We start from the raw sequence: 17,443 nt of genomic DNA on the forward strand, positions 1-17,443 counted from the left end.
AAGGAAATGGAGGGTAGAGAGTGACATTCTTGTAGTTTATAGAGTATATAAGGAAATGGAGGGTAGAGAGTGACATTCTTGTAGTTTATAGAGTATATAAGGAAATGAAGGACAGAGAGTGACATTCTTGTAGTTTATAGAGTATATAAAGAAATGGAGGGTAGAGAGTGACATTCTTGTAGTTTATAGAGTATATAAGGAAATGGAGGGTAGAGAGTGACATTCTTGTAGTTTATAGAGTATATAAGGAAATGAAGGGCAGAGAGTGACATTCTTGTAGTTTATAGAGTATATAAGGAAATGAAGGGTAGAGAGTGACATTCTTGTAGTTTATAGAGTACATAAAGAAATGAAGGGTAGAGAGTGACATTCTTGTAGTTTATAGAGTATATAAGGAAATGAAGGGTAGAGAGTGACATTCTTGTAGTTTATAGAGTACATAAAGAAATGAAGGGTAGAGAGTGACATTCTTGTAGTTTATAGAGTATATAAGGAAATGAAGGGTAGAGAGTGACATTCTTGTAGTTTATAGAGTACATAAAGAAATGAAGGGTAGAGAGTGACATTCTTGTAGTTTATAGAGTACATAAAGAAATGAAGGGTAGAGAGTGACATTCTTGTAGTTTATAGAGTATATAAAGAAATGAGGTGTAGAGAGTAATATTTGTATAGCGATAGAGTATATCGGGAAATGAACGACAGAGAGTGAAATTCGTATAGTGATGTAATTTGAAATGAACTTGGTATTGCGATCTGCGCGAGTTATATCCCTTTCAATACCATACACAAACAAACGTCAAACTCACAATAAGATATGTACATAGTACATGCATTCATGCGACTTAAGATATGTGTGTCCATCTGAAAGCTGAAAATAGTTAAACTGAATTGTCTGAGTGATATACAATAGCATACCCTGGTAAATATAAATATACATGATTATGCACGACATACTTTGATCATTGACATATTTGTATTGTTGCTGTGTTATTTGATCAAACATAGAATAGCATTAGTATATAACCTTTCCAAATACGTAAGAATAATGCGCATGGTATGTTTATTGTATGTGGATGTCTGCCTCGTCTCTGGGACACATGTGACATTTACCCTGAACTTGGCACTCTCGTGTCTCATTTACATTTGATAAATGTCTCTTGAGTTTTACCAAGCTTCTTTAGTCGAGCAAAAAAATTCAACTTAATTTGCTTTACGTGTAAATTTGAATTTTGAATTGTCTGTTTTACTTAAGCTTTCATAAGTTTACTTAATTAAGGAAGATTGTGTAGGTATGATCCGGGAACTTTTTACGTGTGTTAAGATGTGCAAAGTAAGAAAATTCGCAACTTAAGGTTAGCTGTAGGCTGTCCTAAGTTACGATTTGTTTTATGCATAGCTTATGATACAGAGTTTTCTTAGGACGGTTGTTTAAAGTAACTTAAAGTAACGATGGAAATCGTAACATAAAAGGCTTGGCTAAACCCAGTCCTGACGATTTAACAACCTACTTAGTATATTGTCGGACATGTAACTTTGCTCGATCACTCATTACTCCAGTGAAAACTTGATTCTTTAGAACTTGAAGATGAACTTGTGTTCAATTTGTACATTTCTTCATGGATAAAAAATTATATGAACTCAACATATTCAGCAGAGGTTTTATTCCTTTTGCAAAAATACTCCAATTACATTAAGTTCGAAAAATCACAGCCTGTTTGGTACACATTGTTTTTGCAGTATCATGTCTTATGTGTTGCAATATACAATATTACAAAAAGCGTCATGTTATAAAATTATTATGATATATGATTATTATGCTATGTAATGAATTATACTTCAAAGTTATTATGCCATACAATATGATATATCATACCACGTATCAAGTAGATTATTATATCGCTACCATTGTTTTTAAATGTGATATCTTGCCAATGAGATATAATACAAGACTTTCTATTGTTCAATACTTTGTTAAATTGACACTTTTACAATAGGAAAATATGCTTTTATCGCAACTGTAAATTTTGTAGAAGAAACAGGATTGCGTTGGTGACTTTGAAAAAAGATTGAATGTGTAATCTATCTAAATCAAATAAAACAATGGAATAGAAAATATTTTAATGTAATACATGTACAAATCTTAAATAAATTATATGATCAATGAAAATGGCGGGAGAAATAATGATTTAATATTTTACTTTTGCATTAAACATGTAGATAGTCGGGAATTAAAACAATGTTAATACAATAACACAGATGATAAATACATCTAAGGTTAACTTTGTAAACTGCCACGTGATCATATTAACTGAATTTCAACCGAGCTGAAATGACATTCGCTTTAAGATGGTCCTGATAGAACAAACAAATGCTTCGATGATGTAACAGTGGGGTTATTTCAAAAATATGACCAGATATGACGTAATAATGACCTATATCTTGATATTCTCATTAGGAAGCACTCACGTGACACATTCGTATGACAAAAAGTAGAAAAAATATTAAGAGATAATTTCACGTGCATATAATGAGATATGTTTGAAACATCGCAATGTATCAATATGTATTGATCTTAAATATGTTTGAAACATCGTAATGTCTCAGTATGTATTGATCTTTCATTGCATTATGCCATCATCTTGTGAAAGTCGGTAGAAGGTAAAGAATTGGAAATGGTGAAGTCACAAGACATAATGTTGTTGACGATGTTGACAAAATGACATAGCACTAATATATGAACTTTTGTAATTATGCACAGTTATAGTGTTAGATTACAGCAAACATGTGGAATGACAGCGTCAAAACCATACACAGAAAGTTAATATCCCCTTTGTGTTTCATGAGTATAATCTGAACTGTATATTTCAACTACAGTATTAATGGAACAAATCACACACAGGATATAACCATTTCGTATTGCAAATGACATCGACGCACTTCCATGATAAGGTTATATAAATCACTTCCTTCCTTACGGCTTCAGTTCAGTGCTAGTATGTTCAATATCATAATGGTACCCGCTAATTCAGTGATTTGATGACCCTGATTTTGTATTCGCCTTTTTCACTGTACTGAGGGCTTCCCGAGTAAATTCATCAGGAAGTAGGTCTCTCAGATTGTCTAATGTGCATTGCAGCAGATAGTCCTGCAACTCTCTGTCTCTGAAAAACCAGCAAAACATCAAATATAATATGATAAATCAGGCAATGATCCTTCATAAAAGAATAATACTATGCCATTATACATTACAAAATGGACCTAATTACAAACATTATAGTATTTTATATCTTTATCATGTGGCACAGATGTCAACCATTCTTACTTTTGTTAGTTGACTGGAAACAGGAAGTTCGATGTAAGTCACATGGATGTTTATTTGTAAGAGTTAACTAGAAGTAATTTAAGTTAGTTACCACCAATATTTATTAGTAAATAATGAAATCAGTATTTAGATCATATTTGTGTCATCATACACAAACACGCAGCCAACTTGTAATTTATAATCCTGATGACAAGAAAGAGAAGTGATTGGCGTATGGAAAGACATTTAGATGACGGATTTAACGCGGTAAACAGGCCTTATTTAGATCCAGAAATAGAGAGTTTACAATTTACAATAAAAGAAATAAAGCGATGTCTGGAGACATATGTATGCTTGTATTATGGATAAAGTAGTCACATCCCCGTTCACAGCAGTGGCTTTATGAATAAACGTTTGTGTATACTGAATCTGCAATACGTCGGTAAAACTAAATTATCGGGTATGAAAGGTAATGTTCTTTATCAAACGATTGCCTTCATTAGTACACGTACCTGGCGGTGCGACTAGGGAATTCGGCGGCGTCACGTGAATGTGTGAAGTAGGCCCGACTCAGCCCCTTTAGTTCGGGACTCACAGCAGCGTATATTGTCGTTGCCGATCCTTTTCTAGGTGTTTTTATCATACCTATAAAACGTAAAGGATTAGACACTCAGTATGTAATGAAATTACAAGATGTTCCTAAAAATTCTCAATATATGTATATTGAAACTTCGAGGATGAAGGGAGATTACTCTTCGGTAACCATTATTTCAAAAATCTACAGGCAATTCGCTTCACTTAGAGTTAAGATCTGCAAAGGTCAAGGTTATCGCTCAAAGGATTCTAACTATGGGAATTTGGAGGAAAAAAATGGAAAATGTATCCTATGAGATTTAGGCAGTCAGTTTATCTTGATAAAAATAGTTTTTAATGCAATCTATATTATTTCATATACTTCTAAAAATCTCACCTTGTTAAAGAAATTACTCGTTCAATTGTTTAAAACGTATTAACGTATGTAACTCACATAAACATTTCAGACAACACCGGTAGCAGTTGAACTTGGATCCAAAGTGACGATTCCGCCGGTAGAGATCCTTGGACACATAACCCGGATGTACACTATACAACTCGACATGTGTCTTCTCCAACATCCGGTCAATGCTATACATCTGCATTATCTGCAGGGAAAACAAATACTCACGTGTCAACAGGAGATGAAAGAATACCACGAAAATGTGTTCTGAATGAGTAATTGTCAGAAATATGTAGATATGGCAAATTCTACATGAATATTCCACTCTATGATTATCCTCAGATTTTTCATTATAATGTAAATTTCACGCTAATTGTTATTATGTAATTGCTGATATTGTGGCTCACATTTCTTTGCTTTTACTATTTTTGCATTCGAAAGATACTTAGGATATTTTATTCTTGTCGTCACGTGATTTCTCTCGAGATAATCATATTTTGACCTCGGCATTGTGGTTGTAATAGTAATGAACGCTGCCATTTTCTCTTGGAGATTTAAAACATCAAAACAAAGAGAATAGTTTTATTACACTGTGATCAGATGCTACATTTTATTATACAGTGTATTATGTTTAAAAGTAGCAGAGGTTAAACGTTAAACTATAGTCACTATTTAATGCATTAATACTTCCTAAAATTGTCGATGCACTAATATCTAGGCGAACGATTAGTACGATTATATTATCATAGTCATACTTTGATTTATTGCAAAACTGTTCATCCTCAAATCACTGGAATGATTAAATAATTCTAAAGAATATTTATGACGCCAAACGTAATGCAAATTTAAATATGTATATATATATTTATAATGATGACATTATTCCATAGAAAGTAAATTGTGTGTTTGATATTTTACCTGATACAACTTTGTATTACTGTAACATTGTAGGGGATCATGATTCTTCATCCTTTCACCAGCCGCGTAGTTCGGATCATAGTGACAGTGCTTATGTGCCGCACTCGACACCAGTACAATTCTGACGTCATTTCCGGACGTTTTCATGATCGGGAGAAAATGTGCCATAATCAGAAACTGGCTGAGGTAATTGACCTAAAATTGAAAACGTACAACATGAAATTTTCAAATTTGATTCAACAGAAAAAAGTGATTCTAAAGTTATGGGTAAACCATTTATAATTTGTGCAAATAAACAGAAAATAAATAAATAAAAAGATAAATACTGGTTTGTATATGACATAAAGGACCTTGCAAATATCATATTTGCTAGAGCAAGACATACTGACACTGTCCAAGATGATAGCAGTCTAGATAATGATTCATTCGTTTATTTTTTGTCAATTGAAGAGTGAACTTTAAATGCAGCTTAACGTAAGTTGGTTATTTACCTAGTATAATAGGAAATTGAAATAGTTTGATATTCTTTTTGGTAATTTCATGAACTCAAATGAACCTACTGTTATAATGGGAATGACTTGGAAAAAAGAAGCCAGCTTGCTTCAATAAATTGTCTCGTATTATCTATATTTGATTACCATCGTCACATCGCCATTCAGCCATTTTTCTAATCAATATTGACTCACGTTTTATAGTACATGTCCTATCAGGTATGAACATAAATATTTATCAGTAAACGTCATAAACACACGCATCAGGACGGTGTTTATCAAGCATACCGCTAAATGAAAATTGATACCTTTTATTCATTATTGATAGTTCTTTTGATGCTTTAAAAAGACTAGATATTGATATTCGAAACATCGGACGTATTTGTTTTCCTCTGTTAAATAAGGTGATATAGGTCGTCTGCGTATGAGTCACTAAATTTCCATACTTTAAAAATTTTATTCTAAAAACAAACAAAGTGAATTGTCTTACCTGGTATGTCAACTCGTAATTATCTTCTGTCACAACTACAAAACAAAAGTATTGTCTGTAAGATCATATTGAAAAAAAGTACCCAGCATCAAAATGTATAAAACAGTGTTCAAGCTATAACCCACCTCTCATAGAGGTTAACATTTCTCCAGTTTTTCATCAATTCCTTTCGGAATTCCCATACAATTGGTCACCAATTTGTAGCTTTATCAAATGTTCGGGATTTATAATGTATTTATAGCTTAACTAAAAAAACTCAAGAGTTATTTACGTGTGTGTTCTCTATACAATCTTATGATAACATTACCTATGTGTACTGCATCCATTATGACCAGAACCGTACAAACATGCAATATAATCAATCGGGACAAAAAGCATATATAAATTAAATATGGCACGGTTAGTAGTATAAATTGCCCATTTCAAATTTTTTTAAATCTGGATCGAATCCAAATTCATCCCAATAAAAGGATGTTGAAATTACACCCCACCATCTGATTAACAAACTGAACTCTATACTTATTTGTGTAATCAGTACATTTGTACAGTATGAACCAGTCAGGTTTCGACATCAGTATGCGCATTCTGTACGTGAATTATTTAGAGCCTTCCATCAAAATGAATAGATATGTAGTGTCGTATTCCGTTAGTGTCGACGTTCGAGTATTGTAGTACATATGTTATTGCCCACTGCTTGTCTAGTAAAAATACCGATATTGATAAAACTCTAAGCATCAGTCATCCGTAGTCTTCAATTGTAAAATAATTCACCATATCCATATGGATATAATGTATCAAAACTATTCGCGTATAGTTCGCACTTGTTTTCAAAAATTTACAAGTAAAATATCCACTGTGCACTACACACAGGAACAAGCATTTGAATATTCAAACATATCCTCGTCGTCTAGCAATCTGAAGGCTTAGTTTGAAATATGTTTTTTTTTATATCTTTTATGAAGTTTGTTCTTCAGTGACGCTTCAGCGATAATTATATTTGTTTCCTTGAAAGCAAAAATTGTTTGTCTCATAGATCATACACATCATGAAAATGCCTTATATATCATTGATAATGCATAGCTACATTTCATGACATCTTAAAGCGGAAGTATTAATGTTTAATGAATTCAACCTTTTGTATCATATATCAGTCATCACATGCCCATGTACGAATGATATTAACAACTTTTACTTTGATTCGAAAATATGACGTCATATTGTCACCATGTTACCATGTTAACAAAATAAAATGCTGTATTACGGGTACATCACACAAAAAACAAAGAATTTAAAATAGAATGGCCACCACAAACAGGAACTGAATTGTATTCATGTGGAAACAGAAAATTCAAGAACAATAACGAAATATACGAATAATAATTTCGTACCTTTATAGACATTTTGTACATTTTTAAAGTAGACCATTCGTACCTTTTAAACTATACATATCGTATGTTTCAAACTTGACATATCGTACCTTTCTAAAGAAGACATTCCGTACCTTTTTAATGCAGACATCTCGTACATTTTAAACTATACAACTCGTATGCTTTAAACAAGACATTTCGTACCTTTTAAAATATACATATTGTCGTACATTTTCATGTAGACATTTCGTACCTTTTAAAATATACATATTGTCGTACATTTTCATGTAGACATTTCGTACCTTTTAAAATAGACATGTCCTACCCGGCTACTACTAGGATACCCCTACCTGATAATAATAATGACCTTACATGGGTCAATACATTAAATAAACAAACAAACAAACATTTAAACTCCTTAACACGATCTCGCACAAGGTATTATGGAATTTGACAATATAACGAAACAATTCATATATCCTCCAATACATCACTGAAAACTATTCATGTATATAATTAACCTGACCCTCAGGTTTTAATCCGATACTTACTCTCTTCTGACATCATAACCCCTGCGTTACAGATAAGCACGTGCAGTTTTCTACCGGATGCTTTAAAGTTCTCCACAAAATCCATTGTTGATTTAAGACTAGCTAGGTCCAACTTTGCAAACTCCAGACTCAGACGATCATCGCTGATGATATTCTGTGTTAAGTTTTCTTTTTCTTGCTGGAATTCCTCATTCATTTGTTCGAATGCCTATGTAAAATATTACAGTAGAAATACAATAAAGCTTTTTAAAGTAGCGTGTGATTAACACTCCTCCGATGAAAATGATCTTTGTTTAAAAAAATAGCAAATAAAAATAAATTAATAAATAAATAAAATGATTGAGTGCTCTTAACTAAATGCACGAAAACACATCTTATAGTCATATTCAATTTAACTACTGTATGTGAATGCAAGAAGTTGACAACTATTTCAGAAATATATGAATGTACATGTAAGTGCGACACAATATATTTATATTCATAAATCATATTACTATATACAGTAGAGTTCAGTAAGGCGCAATTGTATCGACATTTCTTACTTGGACAAAAGCATCATATATCATAATTAGTATTATTGGTGATATTAGAAACGCCTATATCTGAAGATACAAAATCATCGTTCTTTGTGTTCATTCAAATTGTAGATATAGTTATCAAATATGAATTATTCTTGGATCACTAATCAGATACAATGTAACTGAGACTAACACAACTAGACCACGTATTGCGTAATGGATGCCGGTTTTCATGGAATCCAGATTGATTTCGTGGAATTGTTTTTTATTTAGTTGTTCTTTGATTTGTCATTCTCTTTCAATAAATAATCTGGAATTTTGATCAAAATGTATTGTACAAGTTCTAAGGTATATTAGTATAACTTGATACAATCATGAAATAATGAATGATATTTGATAATACTTTGCATCTTGAATTCGCGCTGAAGTCCGGGTTATTTATCTGAAATATCTGGGTTGTAAAAGATTTCCTGGTATCCTCGCGGAAACATTCCAGTTATATTTATCTCCAATCTACCTATGACCATAAGTATTCTAGCAGAATGGAATGTTGATGCGCTGGACAATGAATGACAGTATCAATACAGGATAAGTGCATGAATGCACATGGAACAGATATATTGATACCATATTCGTGGAATAACCATTTTTTATGTAATTAAATGCAAATTATTTAACATGACCGTAACAAAGGGTACTGTGTTGAAACAGGTGATTAATACACACAGTCCTGTAATGGCAAGAGCAATGCACATGACAGTGCCAAACTTTATCAAGAGTTACCCTTTCAGCCTTGTCTTTTGAACGGCACGCTACAATAACCGTTGGCCCCATCATGGCGATAAACTTGGCAGTCTCATAGCCGATACCTGTCAAATAAATAGATAAATTAATTAATAATCAATAAAAAAAGATCAAAGATCATGAGAAGGTTACTTAAGCTTCATTGCATAATAATGCCTATAATACCGCCATATTACCCTCCAACGAAGCAAGTCTGCCTCATTGGGGAAAGTCCATGTTAATGAATTATTTTCATGTTAAAAATGCGGCATTATAAGAAATAGATTTAAATCGAATATTGACACTGTGGAGATATCAAAATCTGAAATAAGGCATTGAGAATTCATATGTAATGAACATTTTGAAATTTCCGTTATTTTCGCTGTTACATGATTAACAACGTACAGGTGATCTGTGTGTCTTTTTTTGTTTTGTTCTTCGTATAACAGTAATTTCAATACTAACAATTCAAATATTTAGTTAAGGATTAAACTGTCTTTTTTGGTGTCTATGGTCGATATAGATGCCAGAGCTTTGCAAACAAACGTCATATTGTGCGCTAGCACAATATGACATGTTTGTTTGCAAAGCTCTGGCATCTACATGTACATTGTATATCGACCAAAGACACCAAAAAAGACAGTTTAATGCTTATATTTACATTCTAGACATATTCGTTTTGTTATTTTTGAAAATTAGAATTGAGTTAGCATAAAAAATACCAATATTCAGCGATTTCGTCAATGGGGCTCGACAAATAGAACAGCCTATTTTTTCAAAATTCAATTGTCACGTTCAGATTGGCAAACAAAAAAGTGCATTGAAATAATACGAAAAAAAAACACAGTCTGTTCAATTTTTGTTTTATTATTTGTGTAACTATATTGTATAAAATGTCTTTTTGATACTTTTTAATTAACATGAAAAACGATTTACGTTAGTTACATTGTAGTTCCGGTGGGTGAATATATTCATGTGCGGCATGGATTGATGTCACGTTTTGGGTGTCAATTACGGTCACATAGACTGCAAATCTTTTTACTTAGTGTATATCGTGGCTTTGCCACCAAAATGTAAATATTGTGGAATAAGTATGTAATGAATTGTAACAGTGAAGCATATTTAAAGCGCAATACCACGCGTTCTATTTCACTCGCCGATATATCACGGAACACGGTACGTCGAACATGTACGTTTATTATTGATTTTGAACATTAAACATTGAGAAGTATAAAAGGCACTTTAGGATTTATCAGGCGACGGATCACTCAACAAGATGTATCCGCTCAATGAATTCAGCTTATCGAAACACTTCAAAAACATTATTGCAAATGCATGTTGATAGAATTAGTTTGTTTCCCGAAATCAATACTGTTATTTAGTTTCCGACACAGCGTTGAACTGCACGTAAACGTAGCTAGATATCGATTAGAATAACAGCCCGGAAACCCAGAGAATTTGGTTTTTACATTCATTTTAGCGTCTGTATAGCATGCAGTGTGGATATTGAATACTATTTGATATGACTGTTTTCCGTCACCAGTGTGTATTTGTAAAGGAATGGACATCAGATGGACATTGAAATGATAATTTAAGGGGAAAAGCCTCAAATATATGTATCAAATATACCATAGCAGTAACAGACAGAACACAAATTATGGATGAAAATGAACCATAGCTCAACACGTATGTCAAAGAAACTACACAAGACAAAATGTAACGTAGTTCAACACACAAGTCAAAATAAACCGCACAAGATAAAATATACCATTGTGGCAAATCATATACACTACAATAGTAGTACCACAAATTAGAATGAAAAACCAAACCAGTATGTTAAACCACAAGGACAAAAGATACTCTATAACAGCTAACACACAAGATAGTGCACTGTAAACGCTTAGACTAAAGACACTACCATGTCAATATACAAGTTACCAGTGTTAGAAAATTACTAACCGTACAAGTATAATGCACAACACATTATTTCAATATACCACAGCATCAGATATACCACATAATCAACGAACAAGGACAACATATACCATATTAACGCGATCTACAATTATACATCAACTAAACAATGACACTGCATACCACATATCCCTAAGAGCATACAAAGGCGGATTTAACCACAGAGACGACGAAATATAGCACAGTTGCAACTCAAATGATGGGGATCTTCTACAGTGAGATAACGTAACAAAATGCATCAACTAAAATGATTAACTATACACTATATCAATGACACAGCACAAAGAATAATAAAACAGTTCACACAGTTATAATGTTTTCATATCAGAAAAATATAGCTCGGAGTTTCTTATAAGGAACGCTACATTGGCGATAAGAATAGAAATGGTCGTTAGGTATACGAAACAGTTTGAAAGTAAACTGACAATTATTTTGTGTTACATTGTAAGAAAGAAGTTCGTTATAGTCATCTTATTGACACTATATATAGTCTCTTTAAACAAAATGTTTGGCGTACCAATATACGTCATGAAATGCCTTAATGTTTACTTGTATTCATTGGCAGTACAGGGGTCACTGAACAGGCATTAGAAGGGTTTTGTATTTATAGCTGGTCTTTGTTAGTTGGGAACACAGTGTACGTGTACGAATATCCTCAAGTAGTTTTGTCCGTTTCAGTCCATTGGTGAATATGTATATCATGAGGTTTGGTGTTCAGAGTATACCTAAAGCTGCCTTCCATTTATTTTTATTTATTTACTTTTTTTTCTTTTCATTTATTTATTTTTGTTGTTGTTTGTTTTTAATGTGTATAAATTATGAGACGATCAGTTCGAAACTGTCAAATGAATACAATTTAGTAATTTAATCATATATCAATACATTAATATGTCAGCTTTAATAAGATTTTTGCGAAAGCATGATTTTGAAAATAATCATGATACATCATGAATAATTCATATTTGTATTGTGTTTTGCTTTTGAATATTACTGACAGAATAGTTTATTGTAATCGAGACATACAGTCAAATGGAACTTTGCCATAATATAGGCAGCATTACGAAAACACGAACAAATACATTAAGAGTGATTTGGAATGTAAATACTTTAAAATCTACTTGAGTCATATGAAAATCTTTAAAGGCAGTGGCAATGGATTAAGTTCATATTTCATTCACCTTTCACATAAAGGATAAATATAAGCCACGGTCACCCTTCGCCTCCATTAAAACCCACAGTAATTGACTGGTCTAAGTGTAAAATATATTGTACGAACTGGACATTATCTCAAATTGAAACAGAAAGATGATCTTCATGTGTTCATTGTATAGCCTCTTTTTATCGATTTCATGTTAGAATTACGGTTTGGTTAGCATGTCCCATACTCTAGGTTTGTTTGTATGCCATTCCTATGTAGAAAATAGTTTTAATCGGTATGTTTTAAATCTATAAAGGAGCTTCAAAAATGTTTTTGTCTCTCCAACATATTCCAAATTTGTTTATTTATTTTTAATTTCTACTGACTATGCGTCCTTAATACAATAAGAAACAATAATATTTTAGAACTGGAGAAAGGCTTTCGACTTGTCAGTGTTGTAAAGGATCTCAATTGTTGCGGATGTTTGTCGGTCCATGTATGGATAGCTGATTTAAAGATGATATATTTATGTTCAAATACCATATATGATAGTACGTTTATGTCACGTATACTGTTTTGTTGATAATGGGTCCCTCACCAAACTTTTGTTCCCCATTTATATACGATTAATACTTACTATTATACCATATTGAATACGTTTTACAAGATTTTTCGTATTTCTAAGATTGTCCTTACTGTTATTCTTGATTTAAAAAACTTTTATAATTTGTAGCATTAACAAGATGATCTATTGGAACGAAAGAACTGAACAAAAAACAATATGATATACAGTCTTTTCCAAAAAGGCTAGTGAAGATAGAAAACATTAAAAGATTTAATATGATGATATTGCCAGTCATGCGTCTTTAAAAAGGATTGTCCTAATAGGAGCATTCTTTCTATAAGTAAAGGAATGTAATAACAGGACATTCTGAGTTAGTTCTGTTGATAGATATGAGGATTTTCATTTTTATACCTTTCATGAAATTAACCTTTCTTTATCACGATGGTCGCTGTCAAAAAGAATACACAAATGTATTTAAATAGATGCCAAGTGATGAAAATTACGCTACGTTGCATTATAGTCTCTAATATGTATATCAAATTGCGATTTTAAATTTAAGACTGATTAATGAACACCATAATCAAGTGTAAGCTTGACTTTTGAATATTCATGGCAGTATTGGAACCTATTGCAAAACTACTACGATTCAGGTTGTGGGGTAGATTATTTATTGAACAATTCACGTGGAAGAAATGTTATAAGGCTTGTCAACTTTTGATAATATACACATTGATCTTTTGATTTACACGTTCGTGAACATGGCTAATTGCTATTGAGGACTCCTTGAACTCTATAGTAGAACCTGTCACATTATCGAAACATCACTAAAAGTAGGCGAGAATTGTAACAATACACATGACTAGCACAATTGACATACTTGTATGTAGGGAATACATTGTCATTTTTGGTTCCTAATAATATATCAGTAACAACTTTAGATTAAACAGTATTTCCCTACAGTTTACATATGAATAGACCGGGGACGTATACAGGTCACGTAAGGTTTGTCTGTTACAACACTCTAGATAAAGGCACACACCAAGGTATTGAAATCTTCATGGGTATTTAGGTTCTAGTAATTAAATAGACACAAGCTTGACAAGACGTGTCAAGGAGAAGTCTATGGTCTTGATTTGACATTTTCAGCTGTTTCCTGACAATGAACTTTCGAAATGTAAAGTAAATATTGATGCATGATTTAACAAACCGAATATATCTCTTAATGTAAACTGTATAAACTGTATTGATGTACAACTATTTAAAGTCAGTAGTATACGTATAAATCGTGACCATTGTAAGGGGTAACTATATCAATGTCACAGGTAAACAGACTTACCTGTGTCTCCTCCGGTCACGATCACCACATAGTCCCTTGGGAGGGCAACTAATGGGATACTGGCCCGGGGCCCCATGTCGATTTCCTTATTAGCGAACTCCTTAGTCCCGATGTCACCTGTGTTCCATCCTCTCTCACCTCCTGTATTATATATGTTCCAATATACACCTGGGATACCAGCAGTAAACACAGAGCTTTACACGGAAGGCAATACACTGTTCATTGGCACACTGTACAGGTGGGTCTAATACGCCGATCACAAATGTGTTCAGTCAACTGCTATAACGGATTATTAAGAAGAGATCCCATTGGAGGTTTAACCAGCGCCACGGAACATTCATTCGTCTAATACCACTTGGATCCGTGGTCTTGTAGCTATGGGTCAATGCATAGTTTATGGCCACAATAATTAGAGACCACTTCAGGTATTGACCGGTGAGTTGATTCGGTAGCAATACAAGCTCTTCTGCTATTAATAAAACCAGCTTGACGATTTAACATAGCAATATCGAACAGTCTTCAAATATGTTCGTTTGCCCATTAACAAAGCAGCATCACACTTCAGACGGGCTATAAGAAATACCTGATTACTCTCAACGCGTAATGTCAGTTCGATCAATGCCAGATAATGTGTCCTTCAGTTTGACCAGGGTTGGGACTGATTGACTTGGAGGAAATAATGCATTTTGAATATACTTTCTTTTACCTTTGTATTATTTCATCTTTGACCTTTAATAATGATTATGTCTGTTCAGTCGGATGTGTGATACAAGATACGAGTATCACATAGGCATTGTTTTCATAAGAAATGCCATGCACGGCAGGTTTAGATACGTAACAGATGATCAAAAATGTGTATCTTCAAAACCTTTAGAACAGTGGTGTAAAGTATATATAAGGTACCCTTTCCTTATATTTCCATATAGGTGTTGTGCGTTGGATTCATCTCTAGCCTCTCACTAAAGTAATATTAGTCTTTAACACTATCAGTGTACATAGAAAACCTACCACCACCACCACCACCACCACACATCATTCCCGAGGGCCCCCCCCCCCCCCCCCCCCCCCCCCCCCCCCCCCCTCCAACCAACAATACTATACAATATCGCCGTATCATTCACGGAAACGTTATATATAACATATCCGCCTGGCACAAAATGACATCAATTCTTTGACATGAAATATTAAAATGTAATCGTGTAATTCATGGTCCGTGACGAATCTTTTAGTTGTATAATTGGTTCCTGCTTGCTCATTGTTATTGTATTCCATAGTTGTGAACAGCATTGTTTAGGCTGTACGTTTATATCAACATACATGTCAATTACAATATGCAAATGTTTCTTTGTTATTATCCTGTTTGTTTCTGGAATAAATTGAATTTGTACAGCAACGTGCTGTTCGGGTAACACAATTAAAAGATAATGGTTCAAACTGTAGCAAATCAATATGTCCTTTCGACAAAACCAAAGCCCGTGAAATATAAATACATCTAGTAAGCGTGCATGATTTTAACGTCTGCTTATTAACATAGATCTATACGTTTTCTTAACGCTACACAGAACTTTTGGTATGTACGCGTGGTCAAAGATATACCTTGCATAGATACAATAATGCAATGTTTCTATTTATTATTTTGTTATCATTATATGTATACATATAATTATATATATGTACTTGTATGATACATTGCTATTAGAATGGCGTATTACACAAGAAACGGTACACCAGATGAATTCATTCACTGCTTTATGAACATAAATTAAGCATTGTATTACTAGTTAAGATTAAAGTTAATTAAATTGAAACATTTTGCAATTTCAGATTCTAGACTTTAGATTAAAGAACATTGACTATAGACCATTATTTTGTTTATCAGATTGTCATTATTTTATACAGATTTTAACACTTGGAATAGATGTTGTTATTGATTTGCATGAGCTACATAAGTGACCTAGACTCAATTTCGATAATGTATAAAAAGCTATATTAGTAATGGATTATCATAAGCATCCCCATTAAGACTCAGTAATACTACACTGGCGTCATCTGGCATCTTGACAATTAGTTCATCAGAAAAACATACACTTTTATATAAATACACAATAATACTTAAAGGGTTTTTTATCACTTCATTCATCACACCGCGAGCCTTTAAATTAGAAAAAAAAATCAAATTAGAAACCGATATCCAACGATGATAAGTAATTCATATTTAAATGTCGAAGTTAAAAAAAATATTAATCCCATTAAATTATTCGTTAAAATCTTTTTTTTTAAATGGTAATACATTTCCAGTAGTCCGATGTTAGACATTGTATACAAGAAGCTAACCATACATTATGACAAGGTTTTGCTTTCTGACTGAAATGAAGTATATAGACACACTACTTCAAATTACACCGTGTTAAATATTTTAACTTATCACTCATACAAAACTGCAACATCGCTTGAAAAAGGTCCCTAAATGATGATCAATATGTGAGTTTCAAACTGGCACGTAGAGGAGGGGATGACACCGATATTAGTATTAAAATCTAGTTTATCAAGTATTGTTATCTCAAATTAGCACTTCAATACAATTTGTTGAAGTGATTTTTGGTTTTAATCCCACACTGATAGATCGTAATACACATAGAATAGCTTTATCTGACGATGATGATTTTGAATAGATAAGATTGCTTTGCGTTTGATATTCATAGGTAAGTTGAACTTAAATTAAAATCCTATATGTATATCATTCATGGGTTGGCCATACTTTGTAAAGCTGGGGCTTTATGGTAAATAGCTAAGGACACAGACATGTAATGCGTTTTTCTGTTAATACTTTGATGAAAACACTTCAACCATATTCACGCCATGTAAAGAGTGTTTTATAAACGGGACTATTAACTGTTTAACCTGTGTAGACCACTTAGGGAATAACGCAATCGATAGCACAAAGAAGAAACCGATTGTATGATATTGTAGGAGGTTTAAATCTATATTTTGATGTACAAATGTAAGAAGAAGAAGAAGAAAAAGAAGAAACAAAC

General features: G+C 32.9%; 1 protein-coding gene across 1 annotated transcript; it reads right to left on the bottom strand.

The window, feature by feature from the left end:
• Positions 1-1,646: 1,646 nt before the first annotated feature.
• LOC117327400 (dehydrogenase/reductase SDR family member on chromosome X-like) lies at positions 1,647-15,376 on the bottom strand. The gene is made up of 8 exons (XM_033884354.1): positions 14,409-15,376; positions 9,396-9,481; positions 8,095-8,302; positions 6,177-6,211; positions 5,196-5,390; positions 4,329-4,482; positions 3,814-3,946; positions 1,647-3,161 (listed from the first exon to the last, which is right to left on the bottom strand). Exons 1-8 carry the CDS (start codon positions 14,482-14,484, stop codon positions 3,026-3,028), a joined length of 1,023 nt encoding a protein of 340 aa, XP_033740245.1. The 5' UTR covers positions 14,485-15,376; the 3' UTR covers positions 1,647-3,025.
• Positions 15,377-17,443: the final 2,067 nt, after the last annotated feature.

This window comes from Pecten maximus, chromosome 5 (genome assembly GCF_902652985.1).
Source record: "Pecten maximus chromosome 5, xPecMax1.1, whole genome shotgun sequence".
Taxonomy (NCBI): Eukaryota; Metazoa; Mollusca; class Bivalvia; order Pectinida; family Pectinidae; genus Pecten; species Pecten maximus.

Excerpts from the sequence above, each read along its gene's own strand:
- LOC117327400 (XM_033884354.1), bottom strand. The coding sequence starts at position 14,484 with ATGGGGCCCCGGGCCAGTATCCCATTAGTTGCCCTCCCAAGGGACTAT. Across the intron at positions 9,482-14,408 it reads CGTGACCGGAGGAGACACAG|GTATCGGCTATGAGACTGCC; the intron begins GTAAGTCTGTTT and ends TTTATTTGACAG. Across the intron at positions 3,947-4,328 it reads GTGTTGTCTGAAATGTTTAT|GTATGATAAAAACACCTAGA; the intron begins GTGAGTTACATA and ends TACGTTTTATAG.